The sequence below is a fragment of the Globicephala melas genome, chromosome 11 (genome assembly GCF_963455315.2).
Source record: "Globicephala melas chromosome 11, mGloMel1.2, whole genome shotgun sequence".
Lineage (NCBI taxonomy): Eukaryota > Metazoa > Chordata > Mammalia > Artiodactyla > Delphinidae > Globicephala > Globicephala melas.
Window position 1 is genome coordinate 41,486,339 of NC_083324.2, and position 18,794 is coordinate 41,505,132.

At 51.3% G+C, this 18,794-nt stretch overlaps 2 protein-coding genes across 2 annotated transcripts in view; one reads left to right on the forward strand and one right to left on the reverse strand.

The window, feature by feature from the left end:
• Window positions 1-18,794, forward strand: part of FYCO1 (FYVE and coiled-coil domain autophagy adaptor 1) — an 85,721-nt gene that overhangs the window by 38,776 nt on the left and 28,151 nt on the right. Inside the window, exons 11-14 of the mRNA XM_030845346.3 lie at window positions 601-768; window positions 2,728-2,877; window positions 3,643-3,854; window positions 5,246-5,390. Coding sequence (XP_030701206.1) covers window positions 601-768; window positions 2,728-2,877; window positions 3,643-3,854; window positions 5,246-5,390 — 675 coding nt within the window. The remainder of the gene's footprint in view (window positions 1-600; window positions 769-2,727; window positions 2,878-3,642; window positions 3,855-5,245; window positions 5,391-18,794) is intronic.
• On the reverse strand, window positions 12,446-13,471 carry CXCR6 (C-X-C motif chemokine receptor 6). Its single transcript, XM_030845349.2, has one exon. It carries the CDS (start codon window positions 13,469-13,471, stop codon window positions 12,446-12,448), a length of 1,026 nt encoding a protein of 341 aa, XP_030701209.2.

Sequence of the window (18,794 nt, forward strand, 5' to 3'; positions counted from 1 at the left end):
TGCAGCTTGAGGCTCCGAAGCACCCAGAACAGGATTCCTTAGGCCTCAGCGTTGTCAGGTTGAACGCCTCGCAGTGTAGATTGAGTGCCTGCCGTGTGCCCCATGCCAAGCCCCACGTGTAGAGTCCCAAAGACACATGGAAGATAGACGCTTCTCTGTGTGGTCATCTCCAGGAAGCTACGCCTCTGTTCTTTCTCTCCTGGCTCCTTTTTCCTCTTGTGTGTACTGCCATCACCAGCCCATGTACTTAACCCGTTGGGCTCCTCTCAAAACCTCAGTCTCTGCCCAAGAACCAAGTGGTACAGAGTTTGACGCACGTGGGGTGCTCCTAGTGACCTGAGCTCAGCCTCCTCTCCCAAATGTCCCTTGTATTTGTCGTGAGGGGTAGTGGTGGGTGAAGAGTTTGGGTGTGTGAGGGAAGTTTCGAAGGCTTAAGAGAGTGTACAGCCTGTGAGTGGGGCCGTGCCAAGGGGCTCCCCCCATGAAGGGGAAAGCCTGGTAGGGCAGCAGGACCCCCCATTAGAGGCCTGGATTAGCCCAGAGGCACGGGGGAAGCTGGAAGTGGTGGGTAATAAGGAAAACTTACTACTCCTCCACCAGGACCCAGAAGGAACTTGAAAAAGCCACGACAAAGATCCAGGAGTATTACAACAGACTCTGCCAGGAGGCGACAGACAGGGAAAAGAATGACCAGAAGATGCTTGCTGACCTGGATGACCTGAATAGAACCAAGAAATTCCTGGAGGAGCGGCTGATAGAGCTGCTCAGGTGAGTATCAAACAAGGGGCCAGGGGCTGCCCCCAAGCTTGGCTTTTCTTTAAAGAAATGCAACTGTTCTTGAAAGGACTCTTCGAGGGAAATGGGCCCCTGTCTGCTTGTGTTCTGTTGTAAGCGCCCGCACACGTGAACAGGGTCTGCTCAGGCCCTTGGCAGCCTTGCACCTGGTCCGTGTTTTCTTATTGCTATGCTGTTTTCAAAATCTCCGTGTGCTCAGCCACAAGAGTGACAATCAAAGATGTTTAATATCCTCAGGGACTTCTCTATTCCCTTGTCCCTCTCTCGTGAGCCCTTTTCTCCTTCTCTTCCATCCTACTCTCCCCAGCACCTGGGCCCCCAAACTCCAGTGCCTGCAGGTAGCAGACAGTGATGTAAATGTGTGAACCGGGCCAGGACGGGGCTCTGAGAAACAGGAGGACATGACCTGCTCTGCTCTTGCTGACTGTTGCCCCGCAGGCATCGAGTCCAGGGTTGCCAAGTCACCTTACTTCTTAAGAGAATGTGGAAATCTGCATTTTTATGTGAAATTGGCCTGGCTTTTAAATGTTGACAACTCATTCAAAAAGTTTTGAAAGGTTTTTGTATGGAATTATTATTATTATTTTTTTTTTGGCTGCGCCTGGCTGCTTCTGGGATCTTAGTTCCCCAACCAGGGATCAAACCCATGCCCCCTGCAGTGGAAACGCGGAGTCTTAACTACTGGACCTCCAGGAAAGTCCCGGAAATTTTCAAAAATACAAAAATAGGATAGCAAAATGCACTGCTGTGTACCTGTCACCCAGCTTCAACATTATTCAGCTCATGACCAGTCTTGTATCATCCAAGAGTCCTACCCATTTCCCCCACCTCCTCAGATTATTTTGAAGCAAATCCCAGACATCCTGTCATTTCATCCACAAGTATTCTGATACGTACCTCTCCAACACAAGGATTCTATTTTAAACAACCACAGCATCATTACCGTGTTTGAAAATTAACTAATTCCCAATATCATCAACTGTCTAGTCTAGTTTGAAATTTTTCTAATTGCTTTATAGGTTTTTCTAATTAGGATCTATATTAGATCTATACATTGCATGGTGATATGTTTCTTAGATCTCTCTTACTTAGTCATGGTTCCCCCACCATCTCACTCTCTTTTTTTTTCCTTTGCAGTTTACTTTTAAAGAAAGCAGGCCATTCATCTGGTAGAGTTTCCCATAGCCTGGACTTTGCTGATTGCATGCCCATGGTGTCATTTAACATGTTCTTCCATCCTCTGTGTTTCCTATAGCCCCGAAAGTTAACAGCAGTTTTCAGGAAGGCTTTATACACATCTTCCCTGGTGCATCAGGCACATGCAGGTGCTGCCAGAGCCTCCTGAAAAGCCTGCCACTTTTTTCAGTGTGTTTGCTTCCTGTAGTGGCTGTGCTGTCTCTCTAAGGAGTGGAGGAGGTCAACATCCCATCGGATTTTCAGGCTGGAAAAGCTTGGCTCTCCTCCATTAATTGTTACTTAAACCATAAAAACATGAAGGATCTCGAGCACATTTAAGATTTGGGTTCTTGGGCTCACAGCACACAGACAGTCTTGTAATCATGGCAGCACGTGACAGCTTAAACTCCCATTGGCCACGTGCACCGTCATTTAGACATCTGAGCAGCTGGTGGCCCTTGTCAGTGCCAGCAGGTCTTTGCAGTTGCCAGAGCCTTTTATGGACATCACAGACCCCCTGTACCTTCACACAGTGTGGTGTCAGATGAGGACTTAACACGTTGGGAGGCTCCTGCTGAGTCTGGGACTGGTGTGGGGTGACAGAGGAGACCTAGACTGGGGGTTTATTTCCAAGGTAAAAGTGAATTCTCCTTGTGTTTTGGGAAATTCGGAAGCAGTCTTTTGAAATGAACCAGAGATAATTCTATTGTTTTCATGGATTCTTTCTTCTATTTTTCTAATGCGGCTTTTTCCCAGGGACAAGGATGCTCTCTGGCAGAAGTCAGACGCCCTGGAATTCCAACAGAAGCTCAGTGCTGAGGAGAGGTGGCTGGGGGACACGGAGGCGAACTACTGCTTTGACTGCAAGCGGGAGTTCAGCTGGATGGTGCGGCGGCACCACTGCAGGTCAGCAGGCGGCCTGCGGGCAGGGCCCAGCACTAGGGCAGACGCCTCTGAACGAGGACTCCGTGGCAGGCATTGGCACCGCAGCCAACTGTCTAGGAAGAGCACGTTGCCTCTTAGTTTTGAGGGAACCAGTTGAGGAGGGTATGTTAGGCAGGGTCTCAGCAGGACACTCAGGGATCCCCGAAAGGGAAGAGAGTTTAATACAGGGGGTGTAGGCAGAGTTAAGGGGACCCACAGGGATGTAGAGCACCCAGAGACCCAACCTCTGGCCCTCTCTTGGCCTGCAGGGGTCAGAGGGGAAATGAAACCCAGAGAGAGCAGGGGCTGAGGCTTCACCAGAGGAACACAAAGCAGAGACCCCCCCCACACCCCCCAGGGCCCAAAGAAGGGCAGGCAGGAATGAATCTTGAGTTGGGGTGCGGACAGATGGAGAACGGTCAGCACAGGGGGATGGGGTCTGTGGTCTCTTAGAGCCCAGCCCCCGAGGCCTAGAATGCACACCTGCATCGTTGCGTTACGGAAGGGGGCTCGGCCTGCCTCCCAGGACCCTGGAAGTAAACATGTCTCCCATCAGGCTTACCAAGATGGCTTTTTTGGAATCTTATGAGATAGGCCTTCAGGCCCCACTCTAGAGTGGGGGCAGAGCCAGGTCTGACGAGCCATGTGGCGTCCAGAGCCCAGAACAGAGCCCGGTTCCGGTCCCAAGCAGGTCACTCGAGACCTCTAGTGCAGCGTCCTCAGGGCCCGTGCCTGTGTCGTCCCCAGGATATGCGGCCACATCTTCTGTTACTACTGCTGCAACAACTACGCTGTGAGCAAGCACAGCGGCAAGAAGGAGCGCTGCTGCCAGGCCTGCTTCCAGAAGCTGAGCGAGGGCCCCGAGTCCCCCGACAGCACCAGCTCGGGCACCAGCCAGGGAGAGCCCAGCCCCGCCCGGTCACCAGCCCAGGCCGCACCCCAGGCCACCGGAGGCCAAGGTCAGGCTCCGCCACTGCCCTCCGTGTTCTCCAGGTGCCACCCTCACCGCTACCCCACTGTGGCTGCTTAGCTGGAACATGTGTAGTTCAGTGTTTTCCAAACTTAGGCACTAAAAAGGTAGTACCACCAATCTGAGACTTTCTTTTTGATGTAATTAGGATTGAAGGAGAATTGAAAAGGGAATAACTTTCTCCTGATATGATTCAGTGTTATTTAACGTGGTGTCTGTTTACTTCTCAACTCACACCACCAGTGGACCCACAGCGTTGGAAAACGCTGTCTCCCAGGGCCCCAGCCCCATATCCAGCCCTCTCTTTCAGGGTAACCAAAGGCCAGGAGTTGAGTGTGGAAACGAGCACATCCTTCCCTGTCTCCCTGTAGCTCACATTCTCTCTCGGCGGCCAAGAAGGATATATTCTCCTTCATGTCCTCTCACTCAGCTCAGTAAAAGGAAGCGGGATTTGGTTCCTGCTCAGCACAGCCTCGCAGACCAGCCCAGGCTGCCCTCTCAGGGCTGGACTGTGGGTGTCTGTTCTAAAGCACGGCCTGTACCAGGAGCCATGCGGCAGGGCCTGCTGGGAACTTCCCATGAACTGTTCTTCTTGCTGAATCTTCCCCTCGCCTGGCTCACTAGTGGGTGTTCCAGTGACGACAGAGGGTGGCATGGTGCCAGCATGCTGAGGTTGCTTGTTTTGCTTTCTGACATTTCCTGTCTCCTCCTCTGTCTGTCTGTCTTACTTTCTGTCTTGTCTTCTTTCGTCTCAGGCCTGCCATCACATTTTCCATCACATGCAAGAGACTGCTTGTTGGCGGGGTGGGGGGTGACAAGCACAGCAGCATCGCACAGCATCCTTCCTACTGGGTAGCCTGCAAAGTTGGGCACAAGTACCCTGGTCAGAAGCACAATGGCTGCTGTGCAGAGGGAGGTTCTTTTCCACCCCTCAGTGGATTGAGGTGAAAATGCAGGTCAGACAGAATCCTCCTCTCAAAGAGGCATGAGTGAGGTCTGTGTCTGCTGGAGCAAGGATTCAGCAGCACAGAAGTATGATTACCTTTTTGTTAGGTTCTTTCCTGATAAGGTTTTGATAGGTTTTTTTCCTTCTAAATAAAGGGCCTCAGAGAACATGTAAGAGCTTAAAACCTCTCCACACCACTGCCTAAGGGACTTCAGAGAAATCTCTTACATGGTGCATTCAGTTTCATCTGTAGTCCCTTCATCTGCTTTTCTGGAACATCCCAAGAGCCATTTCTCTCCATCTGGACAGAGTAGCTGTCGGTTGAGTGAGCACTTAGAGTGTGTCCTGGTGGCTCGTCCCATGTAGCTACACTCCCTCCCCGTACTGTCCATGACTGCATTTCTCTTCTCTCCCGACCTTCCTCTGCACCCCAGGTGCTAACACAGACTGCCGGCCGCCAGACGATGCCGTGTTTGACATCATCACAGATGAGGAGTTGTGCCAGATACAGGAGTCCGGCTCCTCCTTGCCTGAAACACCCACCGAAACTGATTCTCTTGACCCAAACGTGGCTGAACAGTGAGTAGACATCACCTCCATTTCCTGAGTGCCCATTAAGTGCACTTATCAAAGGATTAGTTTCTTATCAAAGGATTAGGAAAGCTTGGAAGCAAGATTGGCTGTCTTTGCTTAAAGGAAGGTGCTTGCGAACAGTGCTCGGGGCAGGGTGCCCTTGAGGAGCACCAGGACTCGAGGAGTAGTCATTGTTGAGCCTTGTCAGAGGGTTCCTGGGCGTGTCTGTCAGCGGTCCCCCTGATTTCAGCATCTCCAGGAAGGCCTTTCTGGGCTTAGGCAACTGTATTAATCTGCTCAGGCCGCCATAACAAAATACCATAGACCAGGTGACTTAAACAACAGAAATCTATTTTCTCACAGTCCTGGGAGTGCAAGGCCAAGGCAGGTTTGGTTTCCTGAGGCCTCTCCTTGGCTTGCGGATAGCTGCTGTCTTCCTGTCTCTTCACATGGTCATGCCCGCTATGCATGTGCCACCCATGTCTCTCTGTGTTCTAATCTTTTCTTCTTATAAGGACACCAGTCAGGGTGGATTAGGGCTCGCCTTATTGGCCTCATTTTAACTAACTTACTTCTTTTAGGTCTTGTCTCCAAAAACAGTCACATTCTGAGATACTGGGCGTTAAGACATCCACGTATGAATTTAAGGGGGGGACACAATTCAGCCCATGAGAGCAGCGTTTGCTGGGCTGCTGTAGCCATGCTCAGAGTAACGTGCTGCTCTTTAAAAACCGTGTTCACCTTTTGGAACCACTCGTCAGGCTTGGTAATGGTGCCACAAGCTTAATTTCTGTTGTCTCAAGTAGACGTTTCTCTCAGAAGTCCTCTTTTTTTTTTTGGCTGCGCCATGCAGCATACAGGATCTTAGTTCCCTAAGCAGGGATCGAACCCGTGCCCCCTGCAGTGGAAGTGGGGAGTCGTAACCACTGGACTGCCAGGGATGTCCACCCCAAAGTTCTAAAAGCAATAAAAACATAACCAAGTTTGTTACCCGGTGCTTTCCCCTCCCCCATCCCGTGCCTGCCCCACCACCAATATCTTGTGCTGCTCTTAATCAGTGACCCAGACCCACCAAATGTTCCTGATGCCGCAGATGGACAGCATCAGGCACAGGGGTGTCCTTTAGTACCGGCTCTCCATTGGCCCTCTCATTTTTCTGGGCCAGCTCTTTTCCAACAGGGCCTGTGAGGAGAGTTCTGCAATGGCTAGTTTCTAAATATATGAAGTAACTGCACAAAGTGCTATTGTATTAAAGTGTCAAGAGCTTAAGCCAGGGGACCCTTGGGAAAAGTCAAGTTCCCCTACATGGCAGCCTTGCTTGGTGTTTCTCAGCCCCTGGGGTCTGGCTTAACTGCAGTTCCTACAGCAAAGCACTGCCTGTTTAGAAGCTCAAGGGAGAATTGACTTGGCTCCTGTGTCCAGACGTTCGTTGACTCACTTTCCATCCAGTTAGGGAGTTTTGTGATGCTCTTGCCGACTTGTATTGAGACCTCTGTTCCTCTATTCCTGCCCAGAGTTCAGAGGACGGGCTGTCAGATTTATCATCCAGGATTTCTGCTGCATGGGAGGAGATGCACTTAATCTTCGGAAGGTTCTCAGCACAGGAGATTTTAGGCTCAAGTGTATGTCTCCATACTCTTCTGTTCTCTTGCTTGAAGGTGACTGACCTTGCCTCATGGATAAAGCCAGCCCATCACCCAACCCAAGAAAGCCTCTGCTCACTGTGACCATGGGCCCTTTCTTTTCCTTCTGAAGCCTTTCCTGGCTGCGTGAGCCTGCAGCGTTCTCCCCAACCCCCATGGTTCAGTGGTCCCCAGGGCATGTTCTCTTGCATTTGCAGTAAGCCATACTCATGCCGTCGTCACCTGGCAACCCTTCACTGACTGTGCCTCAACTGCTGGCCAGGTGGGTAGGTGGGTTGGGGGTCCGGGGAGCAGGACCGGAAGCTCAGGGCCTGGGAGGATGACCTTGGGCTGTCACCTGCATGAGGAAGTGCCGCGCTGCAGCTCCCTCTTCCCTTCACCTTTCGCCTTCCCCTTTCTCAGTAGGAGCAAAAGCAGAAGGTCTTCTGACTGCTGACAAATAAGTGTGTTTTGGGTCATGGGGAATCAGGAAGCGGTCCAAGGAAAGGAAACTGCCAGCGTGCTGGCCTGTGGCCTGCGGAGGAGATCCAGGGCTAATGGATGGGCCTGCAGTCCCCATGCGTCCTCTGTTTGGGTGAAGGGCCAGCCCTCCAAGTCATTTCAGGGCCTGCCTTGTCTCACACCTTCCTTGTGAGTTAGCCAGAGACGGACCCCCGTGTCTCTGGTGGCTTTTTCTTATGTTCTTTTTCTTCCTAAGCTTAGGACCAATCAAAACCACCAGGAGTCTGAGGAGCTCTGACGGGTTTGGTGGGGTGGGGGGTGTGAGAGGTTGGTATAGAGCCTGGGTTTGTGTGTGCATCCCTGCCAAGACACTGAGAGAAAGAAATCAGCAAGTCCAAAGGAAGAAGTGGTCCAGGAGGGGTCAAAGGCTGTGAAAGCCCTGATGTGGGGGGAAGGAGGCTGACTGGAGGCAGTGTCTGTCGAGCACTTTCCCTGTGTAGCAGCTTTTGCACGTGACCTCACTTAGTCCCTGCCCAACCCTTCAAAGAGTAGGGATTATGGTCCCCATTTTACAGGTCAAGGTACTGAAGCTCAGGAGGCCAGGTAACTTGCTCAGGGTCAGGGGGCTGTAAGTGTCAGCATTAAGCTTTGTGCCCAGAACCCCTCCCTCCAGTCCACAGGCCTGAGATTCATTTTGAAGAGTACAGCCCTCTCCTCCTGGTCCCGTTTCCCTATCTTCACATCAAGCACCTGCCCACCTTCCCTGCCTCTTTGTCCACTCCTACCCCCACACACACACACATTCTCAGGACAAACACAGTTGTCTGCCTTGGCCCTCCTGGCCGTGATGGGACAGGAACAGGTCCCAGAATCCAGCTCTCGGGGAGACCCGGCAGGATCCCGCAGATCCCTAGGCAGCCTCCCAGAGGCCCCTGCACGTGGCTCAGGAGCACAGCCCACCTCAGGTGGAGGGGAGATATTCTCCAGAACCCTGCAGCTGTGCACACCCCTCTCAACTCTGTGACCCAGGCCCACCCTCAGCCGTCTCCCTGACCAGGTGCCCAGCTCTTCTCAGGACCGAGGCAGGCAGAGGAGGAAAGAAACTCTGTCCTCCAGCAACAAGCCTGGCCTTGGGTCCCTTGGCCTCTGCTCTGCTTCCAGCAGCCATTCCCTCCTCCAGGCCCGGCCTCCCTTCTCAAGCAGACTGTGCCCATGAAGAACTTGAGGTCCAGAGTCAGACACTCCTGGTCTGCTGCCTCCAGGTTCCCTGGCTTTGAGCACCACAGGCCCCAAACTCAGTTCCCTCCCTCGTACAGAAGAGACAGGGACGGCACCTCTAGGGTTGTTAGGAGGGTCAGATGGAAATGATGTGGAAAGCCTTCCATGGAATTGCGTGGTTTTGGTGATGTTTCCCCTGAGCTGTGAGGTCAAGGGCCACACTGTGATGTCTACTGCCACGGGCCCTGGTTCCTTACATCTTGTAGCTCAGTTGTGTTCGCCAGCGAAAATCCCACCAGATGCTCAGATGATACTGAGCTCAAACTCACGCACGGAGACTGTCCCTGACCCACAGAGCATCTTTGCCAGTACTTGCTTTAGAGCAAGTGCTCTGTGGTCAGAGTGCTTCGGGGATCTGTGGCAGGTTTATCACCAACCAGGAGATACGATACCTGGTATCTCAAACCGAGAACAGGATATGGTGATAACAGTTAAGGTTAGAAAGCCACCTTGTGCTTGGGTTAACCTAGCATCTCCGCCTTCAGACAAGTACAGAGTTGTCAGGTACCCCGGGCCATCTTAGCCAACGTTTGGGGGAAGAGAAAGAGGTTATTCACCGGGGTTCCAGCCCTAGCTCTGCTGTGTGAGCTTTGGCAGGTAGTAATGTCTCTGAACTAGTTTCCTCATCTGGAAAACAGGGATGATAGTACCAGGTGTCCTACCAAACGGCATTGGGAGTTACTGTGGACCACAAAGGACTGGGCCTGTGGAAGGGGTGCTGCGCTGAGAGAACGAGGCTAGAGCCAGCGCCCCGGCCACTCCTGGGCCCTGTGCTCTTTGCTCCGCCTCCACCCCTTCAGTACGGGCAGCTTCTGTTTTTTCTCTCCTGCAGCACCATTTCCTCAGTCCAGAATGCTCACTGAGAATCCCGGGCTTCTGGCTCCAGGTAGCCCCTGGAATCAGGTTCACCCTCTGTTCACCACATCTCAGACAGTGTGGCCGTCATGGTCTCTAACCGCCCCGCCCCCGGCCTGTAAGTGCAGGGAACCTGGTCGGGGAGGAGACCCTGAGGCCGCACGTGAGACCAACTGGACTCACCCAGGGTCCACACCCAGCCTGACCCCCTCCCGCCAGTTTCCCCCACACCCCAGGCTGCTTACGTCAAGCACTGGTGCGTGGGAGCAGAGGGGAGAGCAAGGGGAGAAGGGCGGGGCTGAGCTTGTGCTCCATGGGGCTGTCCCGTGGATGAGTGAAGTCGAGAGTGAAAGCCTTGTTTGGGCTGTGCCCGTGTCTGTTGCCCATAATGGAGTGTACCCAGGAGGGGGTTGGGGAAAAGATCTCTATTCCCAAGTGTGAGCAGGTGAGGGCCCAGAGAGTAGGGCCAATGAGTGACTGGGGAGGCAGAGAAGGTGAAAGAAGATTCAGCTGCTGTGCTTTTCCTCAGGACAGGCAGGCAGGTTCTCCTAAGCTGTGGAAGGGCCAGTGCAAAACCTTTTTGCAAGGAGGCTGGAGAGAGGGCATATAATAGGCCTGGGATGGGGCACGGCCTGATGGGTGCCTGGTCTCCTTTGACTCAGCCAGGCAGGCACCGTTCAACAACAGTGGTCCCAACAGCCGCCCCTCTGTTGCCGTGACCAGCAGCCCCCAGCGTGGCTTGGAGTGCACTGTCCGTGCCTCACAGCACTCCTGGAAGGAGGGCCGTTGTCAGCTTGGGGTGTGGATGGTGAAATGGGCTTGAGGAGGCTGCGGCGTTTGTCCCAGGATGGACAGATGTGGAGCTCTCTCCGGGGCAGTGACTGAGTCACCCCAGAGCCCTGCTTTTCCCATCCCACCACACTGCTTTCCTCCGTGGGGACACATGGAGAGGCCGCAGGGCCCCTGGCTCCCCAACTCTTCACTCCCTCCTTCCCAGTTAGGGCCTCTGCCTCTTGTTTTGGGACATTGTTGGGGAGGCCAGGGGCTCGTGGTCCCTCTACCAGAAGTGCTTGACATTAAGGTGACAGCACAGAGGAGGGTGACCAAAACTCCCCCTCTGAAGCCAACGTAAACAAGTTGAAAGTCAGCCTTGTCACCACGAAAAGGGCAGGTTTTGGTGTTCGAGGAGCGCTGGGTAGTCCATGCGGCCTGAGCACAGTAAAGCCGCTCTCCCCGTGGGTGCATTTAGGCACGTGTATGAAACGGTCAGTGGCCCTGTGGGCCCTGCAAGGCCGGCCTGTGCGCAGCTGGACTGTGCTGTGCGCCTCTGGAAGGCACGAAGCCGACCCTGCCCCGCCCTGCCAGTGCACAGAGAAAGGCAGGCGGCTCACGTTTTGTGTGGCTGGTTCTTGAGAGAATAACAACTACCGCCATTTTGGGGGCCTTCCTCCCACAAATGCAAACCGTGCTAAGTGTTTGTGTGCACCCTCTCCAGTCCTCACACGCCTGCCCTGAGAGATGGTACTGTTATGGTCTACGTTTCACCAAAGCGGAAATGATTAAGAGATTACCAGCTGGTCTTACCCACTCGTGACTCGGGTCTGTCCAAGCTGCGAAACCTCACTGTTCGGCCCTTTCTGGCCCACCTCCCTGAGCGCTCTTAGCTGTTGTCAGCAGGTTCTCCATATTTCAGTGAGTGATTTTGTGACATGTGAGCCAAAAAGGCCACTCTTAAGCCTGTTGAGCAGGTTGCTGGGATCTAATAAACATGCTAAAACTCTGCCTCATTCCGCGACCACATCTCAGAGGCAACAAACGCACCCCTCGTTCTGGGCAGGAGGTTGAAGCCACAGTCGTTATCATTGGTGTATTGATAGAGCAGTGCCCTGAAAGTTGACAGTTTTAACTTATTTCCTGTGCTCTGAGCCCACAAGTGATCACTTTTGGTATATTCAGGAATACCACAGTAAGGTGGAATGTGCCTAAGGATAAAAGTAGTTTGGAGACTTTCAAAAAGTTTTATTTCTCAGTCATGAAAATCATGCTGTTTGAGATGTGTGTGTGTGTATTACACGTACATTCCTATATGATGTGTGTGTGTGTGAGGCACGGGATAAATGCAGGTTTTAAATGAGCAGACCCACCGCAGATCCATTGCAGAGGCGCTGCTTAGACTCACGGTAGTCTTAGACTCAGCTTTGCACATTCTTCTGGCATTCTGTGGCCCGCTGGAATCCTCAGCCGACCCTCATTTGCTTTGGCCCATTCATATTCCCTGGTGCTAGCCCTTCCAGGATTAATCAAAGAGAACATAAAGCACCTATCTATATAAAACCAAACCCACAAGGCGTGGCAGAACCTGAGCTCATTTCTGTTGGGTGCCTGGTGATGGAGGTCTGAGTCACAGTGTCAGCACTGGTTTTCATGGCTGCTTTAATCTCCCCTGCTTCCCAATCGGCAGAAGAATCTTCTGAACTTGGGAGCCCGGAGTGTCACCTGCCATCAAGACCTTTGTTGGCCCGGTCCCCCTGTTCAACCCTTAGTCCCATTCCCATTCCCACTGAAGGAGAACCTGGGGTCTGGAGAATCACACGTCATTCCCTGGTGTCAGTATTCTCGGGGTAGAGGAAGGAAAGCTCTGGCAGCTTTCAGCCTCCCCTTTGAGCTTTAGGCCTGGGTGTAAAAGAAGAGGGCACAGTCTGCGCATGCCTGAGAAGAAACATCCCACCCCAGCTGCACTGTTTGATAACTTCTCCTTGAGAATGCCCATGCTATACACAAAGCCTTAGAGGACACAGCCATGGTCCTGTGACTTCTGAGCAGCCTCTCCAAGCCCAGCAAGGCCTACAGCTGGAACATGCTGGTCGCCTCCATGTTGCGAGAGGCTGAAGCAGTCCTGGAAGTGTCCTCTGAACACTTCCGTTGGCTTGAGACATCCGGGTAAGGGAGGCAGCCAGCGTCTTTCACAAGTTTCCAGAAGTTCTTCCGAAACTTCAGGCCAACAAAGGCATAGAGCACAGGATTAAGGCAGGCACGCAGGTAGGCGATGGCCTCTGTCACTGTGATGGCATAGTGAAAGCTAGTCATCGCGTGGTACTCCCAGCTCACGCTGCGGATGAGCTTCACGAGGTTGAAGGGCGTCTGGGTCAGCAGGAACACCGCCACCACCAGGAAGATGATCTTCAGAGACTTGTGCTTCTGGAAGCCTCGGGCCTGAAGCAGTGTCTTGATTATGACTGAGTAGCAGACAATCATGGCAAGCAATGGCAGGAAGAACCCCAGTGTCATCTGGGTGGCCAGAACCATGGTGGAAATCTCCTCGTTGTGATAGCCGCAGACAGGCTTGTCAAGGTAAAGGACGTTGCCATAGATGATCTGCGGCAAGGAAACCAGCAGGGAAACTACCCAGATGGACAAGCAGACGGCCTTACCCCAGGCCATCCGCTTGGCCTGCTGGTTATAGGCCTTGGTGGCCTGAACCACTGCAATGAAGCGGTCCATGGTGATGCAGGTGAGGATGAGCATGGACGTGTAGAAGTTCAAAGTGTAGATGCCCAGCAGGGTTTTGCACATGACTTTGCCAAAGACCCACTCGTGGAAGCCTGCATAGGCCCAGAAGGGCAGAGTACAGACGAACACCAGGTCGGCCAAGGGCAGGTTCATTAGGAACACGTCCGTCAGGCTCTTCAGCTTCTGGTAGAAGATGTGTATGACCAGCACCAGGGAGTTCCCCACCAGGCCACAGATGAACACCACCACATACACGCAGGGCAGGAACAACTTGCTGAACTGCAGGAAGTGTTCGTGCCCCTGGCTGCTGTCATTGGAAGCGTTGAAGAACCCGAGGTCTTCGTAGTCGTACTCGGCCATGGTGTCTGTTCTGATGGACCCCTGGGAGTCAAACCACAGGAATTATATATATTTGGGGCTGAGGGTGATCCCTCCTGTCTTCCCATTGCCCACAGTTAGGGGGCAGATAGTCACCTCCTAAACCCACCCACTGTTCTGCTCAGTAACAGCCCAGTATATTGGGGACAACCAGTTCTGAGGAGAAACTGCTCAGACAGGACGAGGAACCCTTCACTGGCCCTAAAGTTCTCAGGATCTCACCTGTCTGGGAGACAACACATAACTGACCCCACCCACATTCCATAAAATCCTGTGCTCGATGGCCTTGGAAGCAAAGGTCACCACGTGGTGAACTGGGGACTGTGTCCTTTTGGAAGAGCGGCGCTGCTCTTCAGTGGGGAGGGCTGTATTCATCTGCCCATGCCTCGCAGAAGGTGCCCACCTAGCCTGTGCCCCATCTTCTGTTAAGTTGACCCCTGGACTACGAATTGTGAAAGCTAAGGCAATATCCCCCTTCCTGGGGGTCCACCATCAAGGAGACTCCTGGAGACCAAGAGGTGTTTGGTCCTTTCCGCCTAGATGGGCCATCCATCCTGCCTCGTCTTACCGTGATGGGGAGCCAGGGCAGGGAAGAGCCCAGGCTGCCCAGTGCTTTGGCCAAGCGGCTTTCTGACCAGGGAACTGGGCAGTTTTCCTCACGCCCAACCCCAGCTTTCCCCTTCATCTGTCACAGTGTATGACATTCCACCCTCAGGGCCTCTTTGATCTTCAGGAATCTCTTACAAGGTAGATTCCCCCAGAAGGGAACATTGCTTTAGCTTTTATGACCAGCAGTGTAGGGCTGAGGGGTCTCCTTTAACACACGGAAGAGCTGATTGAAATGGGACGTCAGGAGGGTGGGCTACCACAGCAGGGCTCGTGGCCAGCCTTGCAGTGGGACTACTTATAGCAAAGACCAAATAGCTATCTTTCTTGCCTGGGGGTCCCAGCCCTTCAAGGTTATCGCTTCCCTCTGACCCTTCTCTGGGCCCTGTGACTCTGCTGGGGACCATGGACCAGACACGGGTGATATAATCTGTGGTGTGGGAGTAGGGGCAACTGCGGCAGCATCGGCCTTGGAGGGCCAGGTCAGTCCCTGCCACTGTCTTGGAGGTACTCAATACGCAGGGACTCTTCCAGTGAGTGGTGCCGTATCCCACTGGCACCTCAAGGAAATGTTTAAGAAGAGCAGGCATTTGGTTTAGCAAAGTCAGAATATCAACCGGCCAGACAAGGGGGTGTAAAAGGAGAGATGATCTTTCCTTTCTGGTCTCCTCGGAGACTTTTCTTTTCCTGATGCTGGGTCCTGACAGGAAGGGATTTTAGCCCTGCTGCCACCTTGGTATTTCATGGGCTCAAAGCACCCTTTCTCTCCAAGGAAGAACCTTGTCTTTGGGCTAAGACTACTCAGTGAAAAGTCCCTCCCCCTGGACCACAAAATGTTGGATCTCTAAGAGTGAAAGGCCAACCCATGGGCATTGTGCCCCACCAGCTCTGGGCTGCTAGGTTAAGTGGGTCAGACGATGCTCTGTGGGTGTTACTGCTTCACATGGGGACAAAAATATATTCTTCATCATTTAGAATGTGACATTAAAAGTAATGTCAGATCTCCATTATTGTTTGACTTACTCTTGGCCTTTAAAAAAAATTCTCCTGGGACTTCCCTGGTGGCGCGGTGGTTAAGAATCCTCCTGCCAATACAGGGGGCACGGGTTTGATCCCTGGTCTGGGAAGATCCCACATGCCGCAGAGCGATTAAGCCTGTGTGCCACAACTACTGAGCCTGTGCTCTAAAGCCTGCGAGCCACAACTACTGAGCCCACATGCCACAACTTCTGAAGCCCGCGTGCCCTAGAGACCGTGCTCCGCAACAAGAGAAGCCACCGCAAGCAATGAGAAGCCCACACACCACAACAAAGAGTAGCACCCGCTCGCCACAACTACAGAAAGCCCACGCAGCAACGAAGAGAGCCAAAAATAAATAACTAAATGAATGAATGAATGAATTAATAATTCTCCTACTAAGGCTGTTGCTGCATCCTTAGGCTGGCATTGCAGTTTCTTCAGATGACCCATGCAAATTCATTTGTAATAATTGGTAAATTAAACAGTGTTTAACAGGTTGGGACTGCACAGTTCTGTGCAGATAGAGTGTTAAAAATTACTTTCCCTTCTAGAAATATTAAAACCATTTGTTTCTTTATTTTCTCTAACCAAAGTCCTATGTTGATTTGTGAAAATTAAAAAGAAAGTAATATATGCAACTTTGGAAATAGTGTCTGATAATAAATAAGCAAAGTATAATTTAGGCATAAAACAGAATATGACTGAAATGTTTAGGAAGTGCCTTTAATGATTTTGGAAAATGCAATACATTTTAAAAAATTTTTTATTGGAGTATGGTTGATTGACAACGTTGTGTTAGTTTCAGGTGTACAGCAAAGTGAATCAGTTATATATATATAACTGATATATATATATAAGTGACATATATATATATATATATATACACTCTTTTTTTTAGATTCTTTTCCCATACAGCTCATTGCAGTATCGAGTAGAGTTCCCTGTGCTATACAGCAGGTTTTTATTAGTTATCTATTTTACATATAGTAGTGTGTATATGCCAATCCCAATCTCCCAATTTATCCCTGCCCGCCCCCCCCAATATGCAATGTAATATTGGCTGTTACTATTACAACGAATAGATGACAAAGTGAATGTAAAATTGATCATGATTCTCGGCCTTCTTTGGTCATAAACCCCTTTGAGAGTCTTATTAAAGCTGTAGCTCTTCTCCCTCAGTAATAATGCACAAGCATGCCTGCAACTCTGGGCGTTCATGAACTCTTTAAATCCCTCTGCCCCATATTCTATAGACTTTGTTTACAAATCTGTGATAAGCTATATGATTTTTTTTTTTTTTTTTTTTTTTTTTTGTGGTACGCGGGCCTCTCACTGTTGTGGCCTCTCCCGTTGCGGAGCACAGGCTCCGGACGCGCAGTCTCAGCGGCTATGGCTCACGGGCCCAGCTACTCTGCAGCATGTGGGATCTTCCCGGACCGGGGCACGAACCCGTGTCCCCTGCATCGGCAGGCGGACTCTCAACCACTGTGCCACCAGGGAATCCCAAGCTATATGATTTTGACTATATTTTTTAAAACATAGAAAAATGATCAGATTTTATCAGCAGTTCACCCCTGGCTGGTAGAATTAGGGGTGACTTATTTCCATTCCTCCTTTATATTTTTCTGTATTTTCTGAAGTTGCTACAGTTGTATATTGACATATATGGAGAAAAGAAAGTAAACCATAATCTAAGATAACAGCCTGTCTTATAAAATGGAAAAGAAAAACAGAAAAAGAGATTAGTCAATGAACACACACAGTGACTAGACTCTCCTTATCTCCTGGGGAGGGTCTAATTATGCCATTACTATCAGCATCATCTTACAAGCATCATCTTACAGAACGAGGTTGTCATAATCCTCTCCTCGGACCCTCATGGCAGCAAATAGCAGAGATGGAGTTTGAGCCAAGGACAGTTGAGCTTGAAAGCCTGGGCATTTGACACCATACCGTGCTGCAGGCAGGACTCTGAGAATCCCAACAACCTGGAGTTAGCTCCTCTTTTAACTATGAAGAAGACCAATGACTTACCAGTAGAGATGCTCTTTCAGTTTGTTCCTGAGATGAGGTTGCTCACAGCAGCAAGGTCGGCCTCTGCCTCTCTGATGTGGTCCGTTTCCGTTGAGTAATTTTTAAGAGCCCTCGGTTGGTGATTATAGGAGACCCAGCCCTTTCCAATCTTGCAGATCAGAATCCACATGACCAGCCTGCACCCACGTAATTTGGGAGTCAAAGAGACGAAGCAGTGGCTCTGATGCTGCACACCCCCTGCAACCTGGCTGGGGTCTTACTCTTTTGCCAGGATCCAAGAGGGTTTTAATTTGTAAACTGAAGGGGAGCGATATGCAGTGTCTGGTAGTCCACTGAAGATGGTGGCATTTGTACCCTAAAATTATTTCATTCACTAGTCGTATGTCTCTTTGGGGCAGTTTGGGTCTGGACCAATGCAAAGTCGATGCTATGGCCTGGGTTCCCTGTGTGCCTGCAGCTCCAGTATACGTGACAGCCCTGATTCTCATACCAGTCCTGCAAGTAGGTATTACACCATTTTATAGATGAGAATACAGAGGACTGTAGCCAAAGAACAGACCCACGGACTCACAGCTAATAACTGCCACTTCCAGGATACGAACCCGGGTCTCCATCATTGCCAGACCAGTGGACCAAATGGCTTCTAGATGATGGGTCTGCCAGAGGGCCAGACACAGCCCTTCCTCCTAAACCCACACCACTCAGACAGTGCTCACCGCTCTGCTTGTCCAGACTAGAATCAACAGTGAACAGGCTGAACCAAATAGTGCAGGTCAAAGCACCCATCTTTCTGAAAGAAATCTTCTGAGACAAGACATTCCTTCACAGTGAGCCAGCCTGACATCTTGGAATCTTTAAGCTTTGAGAGATGAGTTTTTCCCAGAGACAAACGAACCGTGTCACTTAGGACCAGTTCACAGGGTGATGTTAGAAGGGGCTGAACCTTATCAGACACACTGGCTCAGCCATGGTCGTCCCTCTCAGCAATCGCTTTCCCTCCATGGGGAAGAACAGGCCTCGGCCCGGTGCCCTCCGTGACCACATATATGCTTGGGAAGGAGGGGTGATGTGTACCTTAGAGAGAGCGTGACCATACTTGTCATAACCATTCTCCAGTGGAAAGTTCTCCGATGGAAAACTTGCAACTAAATTAGATGATAAGAGCCCCTCACAATTTGGGGGTCAGAATTTTATTTCAGCCACTTTGCAAAATGCCTTCTGTTGTCTTCCGATTTGTAGTGCTCATTGCTTTTCTTTGAAACAAAACTCTGAACTTCTTAAGGGCAAGTACCCAACCATACGTCTTGGGTTTTTCCCAGAATATGTAAACATTTCCGAAACAGAATCGGGGGAGAGTAAAAGTACTGTTGCAGCCGTGCCCCCTGCAGATTCTCAGAAGTCAGACTGTGTTGACCTGCTTCCTTTTTCTGAACACCTGACATTCTGGAGCCAGGGCCCTGCATAGGACGGCAGTTCAGGACGCAGGGATGAGGCAGTTGCTGCTGGTAGAGGAGTAACTGCCAGGCGGTGGTGGGTGGCGGCGGCTGTGGAGGATGAGTTGGAAAAACCCTCAGAAAAGCAGCCTAACCGGAAGGCAGCAGGCGGCAGGCCAGTTGTCAGGACGGGCATGTGGGTCTGAGTGTTT

Coding starts and splice junctions, on each gene's coding strand:
- CXCR6 (XM_030845349.2), bottom strand. CDS start 13,471: ATGGCCGAGTACGACTACGAAGACCTCGGGTTCTTCAACGCTTCCAAT.